At 36.1% G+C, this 6,709-nt stretch overlaps 1 protein-coding gene across 2 annotated transcripts in view; it reads right to left on the reverse strand.

The window, feature by feature from the left end:
- Nucleotides 1-4,673: 4,673 nt before the first annotated feature.
- LOC115223228 (amino acid transporter AVT3B-like) overlaps nucleotides 4,674-6,709 on the reverse strand; it is a 31,360-nt gene continuing 29,324 nt past the window's right edge. For both annotated transcript variants that reach the window (XM_029793716.2, XM_036498534.1), the window contains one exon: nucleotides 4,674-5,275. In XM_029793716.2, coding sequence (XP_029649576.2) covers nucleotides 5,143-5,275 — 133 coding nt within the window. In that variant the 3' untranslated portion in view covers nucleotides 4,674-5,142. The remainder of the gene's footprint in view (nucleotides 5,276-6,709) is intronic.

A 6,709-nucleotide genomic window follows, 5' to 3' on the forward strand; every position in this document is an offset into this window, starting at 1 on the left:
AATTATACATACATACATACATACATACATACATACATACATACATACATACATACATATACATACGACGGGTTTCTTTCAGTTTCTGTCTACCAAATCCACTCACAAGGCTTTGGCCGACCCGAGGCTATAGTAGAAGACACTTACCCAAGGTGCGTGGCACCTTGGGCAAGGTGAACTCGGAACCGTGTGGTTGGGAAGCGAGCTGTTTATTTATTTATTTATTGTATTTATTTATTTATTTCCGTCAATCAAATTAAACTACAAGACATTGATCGGCCCGGTACTATAGTTGTAGAAGTGACTCACCCAAGGCGTCACGCAGTGGAACAGAACCCGAAACTTTCTCTTTTCAGCATACATAAAATAGATGAGAAAAATTTCTTTCAACGGGGCTTCATTCAAGAGGATTCTTCGTTTAGCCGTTGAATTATCTCCCTTACATTTGAAGTAAGGGAGGCAATTCTTTCGTTTAATGCATGAAAAAATATTTCTGAAATTTTCTTCTTTACACTTGAAAAACGCGATAAAATTTACTTCTCAGTGAATTTTGATGAACAAAAATATAGATTTTTAAAAATAAATTAATTCTTGTTGGGAGACTAATATTGAAAATAAAACACTAGGAAGGCCGCGTTCTGCACGAAGAAAGCTGAAACAGAGCGGAAAGAAAAGGATGTACAAAATCTCGAAGAAACCAGTGAATAAATTTGAGAGAGAAATTACATTCTCAGTGATAACATAAAAGAGTGTTTTATCATGTATGAATTTGGTGTACAAATAAATGAGAATAACGTGCAGTTTCACAGGTTAAATTTATCGTACTTCATTAAAGTTTTCTCCATTTAAATCGCGCAGCTGCTGCCGCTATTATTGCTATTTAGCGCAAGAACAACACTGACTGATCAAACCGTCTCTCGGGCATTGTTTGCCTACAACATTTAATATATTACTCTTTTCAAGACGGTGGCTTGTTATTTATAGCAGGGAGAACTTTGAATCGTCATAGTGATGTTGAAGACATTTCTTTAAACATGTCACTTGCTTCTTTTCCCAGGTGCACCCATGTTGAGCTTTCTGTTAGTCATAAGTCTTTTTATTCTTATAGCTTCTTTTCTTGAACTGCTATTCACTGGAACTTACTACCTTCATCTTGTCTTCCCCTGTTCTATAATATTGAGTCCTTTAAATTTTCTAGCCATCTGCTTCTTTTGAATTTGTACCCCCCACTTTTTTTTTTCTTTCTTTCTGGTCTCTTATGCTACAGTGGCCTCAAGCCTTGTTCGGTATAGTTACTTGTGTTAGCACCTCATGTTTTCACGTTAATTTCTCGCCATCAGAATATGCTCTCGTTATATATGAACCATATATCAACACAAAGTCCCAAGACTCTCAGTTGGTTTACTCATAGCTGCACTGCAGCTATTCAAACAAAAATACATAGATAACTATAAACGAATTTAAAACGACAGAAAAACTCACTCTCCCGCCAAAACTAGGCAGTGTTTACTCAATATCGCCAATTTTGTAAGACCACTTTCCAAAACGTGAAGTATATCTTCGTAAATCACGTACCTCTTAAGTTCTTAAGTTATTCTGCATCTGCAACTGCAGCCAATCCTTCCTGCTCCTCACCGAAAGGAGCTTATATAACTCAGCTTATATTCTTTTCCTACTCTTCTCAGCAATTATGGTTCTGTGAGCTGTATCCCTACGAAGAAGGACCTCACCTTCGTTGCCCCAACTCCACACTGCACACACACACACACACACAACACACACACACACACATACACACACTGAGAATCATAGCACATCCTTAACATGGTTGCAATCATGTCTCAAACTCTTGCTTTTTTTTTTCCAAGACCAGAAAATATTTAACATCGTTATATTTGGGGATGGTCATTTTTTCTTTTTCTTTTTTTTTTCAATAAAAACATTCACTAATTATTTGATCTTCACCTTTAAGTCTATTATTACTATTATTATTAGTTTATTTGAAAGGGTTCTTTCATCACCCATTCCGTGTCCTCTTCAGTGACTGTCCTTCGTGCCTCCTCTTCTCTCTGGTCGTGTCCCGTCTATTCCGGAACAGAGAGGACAACACCAGAGAGAACTGGAGACACAGAGAAGAACAGATAGTCATTGAAGGGATCACAGAATGTCTGACTCTAACAAATAAACTAATTATGATAATAATAATCCTTTCTACTAAAGGCACAAGGCCTGAAATTTGTGGATAGGGGACTAAGCGATTACATCGATCCCAGCACTCAGCTTTCGACCGCGAAAGGATGAAAGGCAAAGTCGACCTCGGCGGAATTTTAATGATAATAATAATAATAATAATAATAATAATAATAATGGGGTAGCACCATAGCCATGTGTTGAAAGTAATTCTTAGAGGCTTGGATAATTCACTTCTGGAAACATGGGTGGTTCGTTCAACATCCTTAAATAATCCTTATTCAGGGACCTCTTGAGCGGTATGGGCTACTCGACCAGAGGAAAATTCTAACTGGACCCCCACCTGCAAGGTCATGCGCTGTTTATCTTGATATGATATCACTGTGTCGCGCACATATGGTTGTCAGACGGGTAGTCATGATGGATATACTGGGCTTCGTATATTTTACCCCTGTGTCACTTTGATGGCATGCACTGCTCTCTCACTCAAGAAGAAGAAGAAGAAGAAGAAGAAGAAGAGAAAGAAAGAAACAATAAAAAGAGTGCGACTGTTATCGAATGAACAATGTTTCGACATCTCGTGTGTCTTCCAGAAGTTCAAAATAATCATCTCGATCGACTTCATGTTGGTAATATTTAAGGATTAATGTCACTCCTCTTAAATATTACCAAGATGAAGTCGATCGAGATGATTATTTTGAACTTGTGGAAGACGCACGAGATGTCGAAATATTGTTCATTCGATAACAATCGCACTCTTCTTATTGTTTCTTTATTTTCTGGAGGAGTAACATCAATCCTTAAATAATAATAATAATAATAATAATAATAATAATAATAATAATAATACATGTACATTGTTTTGTCTTGGTATAAAAGATGGGCTACAGCAAATATTCTGCTCAATACCACAGATTTGCTTGTCAGTTGTTTGACCTTAACCAGTTGAGCATGTCCCTTAGTGGCTGACGATATGTGCATCTCTGATCACGAGCAGAAGTAGTGGGGGAGCATCATAGCCATGTGTTGAGGGGGATTATTTGGAGTTTAAATGATTCACCTCTGGAAACATGGGTGTTTCATTTAACTTCCTTAAATAACCCTTATTCAGGGACCTTTTGAGTGGGATGGGTTACTCGACCAGAAGAAAATTCTAACTGGGCACCACCTGCAAGGTCATGTGCTGTTTATTTTGATCACCATATCGCGCACATATGGTTGTGATGCATGTGCCTGGTGTACCCTTATCAGGCGGGTAGTCATTATGGGTATACTGGGCTTCGTATATTTTACCCCAGTGTCACTTTGATGGCATGCACTGCTCTCTCACTCAATAATAATAATAATAATAATAATAAAAGAGTCAAAATTAAAAGAAGAGTGCCATTGTCATCTAGTGAACGATATTTCGACATCTTGTGTGTCTTCAACAGGTTCAAAAAATAATTTTGTCAATCTACTTCATTTTGGTTAATATATATATATAGGATTGAGGTGACTCCTCCAGAAGATATAGAGTCAAAATTAAAAGAAGAGTGTCAATCACTATAGATACAATAAAGTAATATGTCTGTAAATTCAAGAAGAAAGAACAAACAGAAGTCCATAAGTTTTAGCCATCAACTAACTTTCGAACGGTTACAGTGAAATTAAGTCAGTTCGCACACCTATTTGCATATCGATCTTGAAAGACTCGTTGAAGACCTGATGACATTTTGAAATAAATGTATTTAATTCCTTTTTACTCGTATTTTTTAATTAAAATTTCGATTGTATTAAATTTATTTCAACGCTTGTATGGCTGAGTGGTAAGAAGTTCGTTTCCCAACCACATGGTTCCGGGTTCATTCCCACTGCGTGGCAACTTGGGTAAGTGTCTTCTACTATAGCTTCGGGTCGATCAAAGCCTTGCAAGTGGTTTTGGTAGACGGAAACTGAAAGAAGCTCCTCGCGTATATATATGTGTGTGTGTGTGAGAGAGTGTGTATATATATGTGTGTGTGTGGCGCACGTGTATGTGTCTGTGTTTATCTCCTACCACCGCTTGATAACAGGTCTTGGTGTGTTTACGTCCCTGTAACTTAGCGGTTCGACAGAGTACAATAAATACCAGCCTAAAGAAATGAAACACGTACTAAGGTTGATTCATTCAACCAAAAATTCTTCAAGGCGGTGCCCCAGCAAGGCCACAGTCTAATGAGCGAAACATCATATTTGTTTTAATGTTTGTTTTAAAGTCTCTTCTATCTTTTTTCAAATTCTTGCTTCGAAACATTGTAAAGCATAGTATTACCTTTCAACTGCGTTTTTATTCCGTTGCTCTTGACTTCTGATATGACATGTTTTATAAAAGGTATAGGATTTTTTTTTTTAAATATATACACTCTGAAAATTGAATAGGCATAAATATAATTAGATTGATATATTTTTCACTAAACGCCACATAAAAATTTTATCGTTTAAAGTTCCTCCGAGAGAATAAATTCAGCTTTAAATTTTTATTGAAAATTTTACAATAATATTAATGTTAAAACTTTCTCGAACATTCCAGGAGATGTGGGTAACCAGCATTTTATAAATAAAAAATGGGCAAATGATATATAAAGTAGTCTCAATGTTTTAAATATATTCACACATAACAAGGATAAACGAAGTTACTATTGAGCATGTGTTTTATATATATTAAAAAAAAAACTTTTGAAAATTGCATAGACATAAATATAATACATATATTTTTTTTAAATCTCACTTGAAAATTTTATTACTATATTTTGAAAATTTCCTTTATCGGAATAACTTCAGCATAAAATTTTTACGGGAATTGGCACAGTATTGCTACTGTTAAGCTTCCTGAAATGTTCCCGGAATTGTGGGTAAAAATGATATTTTTAGTTTTAAAATAATGATGGATCATTAATGATATAAAAAAATATAGCCAATGTTTAAATAAGTTCACGTATAACAAGGACTAACAAAGCTACTAGTGATCATTTGTTCTAAAGAAGAGTATGTTGCTGACGCTGCTGCAAATAATCCGACCACGATGATTTCCAAATGAATGACCAGGATATGCAGTGGAATATCACTGAAAAATAACAAAAGAATTCAAAGAATATTGTGGAACTCGTCATCGTTGTGGAGCAAAATTTCATTGTCTGACTAAATAGTTTATTTTAAATTAATAGCATAAAACTGATCACGACACAAGGTCAGCCTTTTTGACAGAAGTTAAATCGATACCAACGCTTCCAATACTGGATTGGTATTTTACTTTATCGACTTCAGAAGAGTGGAAGCAGAGCTAACCTCGGCAGGATTTGAGCTCAAAACATAAAGAGCCGGAATAAATATGGAAAGGTATTTTGTCCGATATTCTGACGATTCTGTCTGCTCGCTGCCTTTAATAATTCTCTATAAAATAGGCACAAGACCTGATATTTTGAGGGAGGGGCTAGTCGTTTACATCAACCCCTAATGTTCAACTGGTACTTATTTCATTGACCTCGAAAGGATGAAAGGCCAAGTAGATACCGGCGGAATTTGATCTCAGAATGTAAAGACGGAAGAAATGCGATCTGCATTTTTGTCTGGCGTGCAAACGATTTTGCCAGTTTGCCGTCTTTAATGATAATAAATTTTCTAGTTTTCGCACACGGTCAGCATTTTTTTTTCCTTTTTTTTTTTTTAGGTGGGGAGATGTTTAGTCTATTACATCGACCACAGCGCTGAAAGGATGAAAAGCCAAGCTGGCCCTCACGAAGTGCCGGAACACGAAGAGCCGGAACAAATACCGCTAAGCATTATTCCAACGTTCTAACGCTTCTGCCAATCCACTACTCTGATGAACACACCGCGAATCGACAACAATACACACACACACTCACACTCCCCCCAACGCACATACATCATACACACACACAAATTCTGTTTTCTTTCTTTTCCTTTATTTCTCAAGTTGTTTTCCATATCTCACACTCTCCCAACTTCTCTAGTACAGAGTATTCTCCCTTCTCATTCAACTGCTTTCTTTCTATTTCCCACCCAAAATAATTACTAAATGCCTCGCCATCTAACCAACTTTAGATATTGTTATTTGTAACTTAATGCAATAAAGTGTTTCCTGGTGATTCGTTGTGGTTGAGCATCTAAATGCATTGGAACACCTATGCCAGGTTCCAAACAACTCTAATGGTGAAATGCACATTGGAACTGCAATACAAATTGTGTTATTGCTCCTCTATGTGGGATATATATATATATATATATATATATATATTGTTGGTATTAAGCAAAACGTTGCTTTTTCAGGAAACGGAGAAATAGTTTCACCATTCCATTTCTTTTTACTTTAGCAACAGTTTCAGCTAAACAATAATACTCTATTGGGTGAATAAAATCATAACTCCATGCATGTATAATATTTTCTGTCAGAAATAGTTTTTTGCAAAACTGTCGTATGTGAGACTTAATACACTTTTGAAAAATGCTAACCCGTTGTATCACACTTTAACGATTTTCA

The sequence above is a fragment of the Octopus sinensis genome, linkage group LG2, assembly GCF_006345805.1.
Source record: "Octopus sinensis linkage group LG2, ASM634580v1, whole genome shotgun sequence".
NCBI lineage: Eukaryota > Metazoa > Mollusca > Cephalopoda > Octopoda > Octopodidae > Octopus > Octopus sinensis.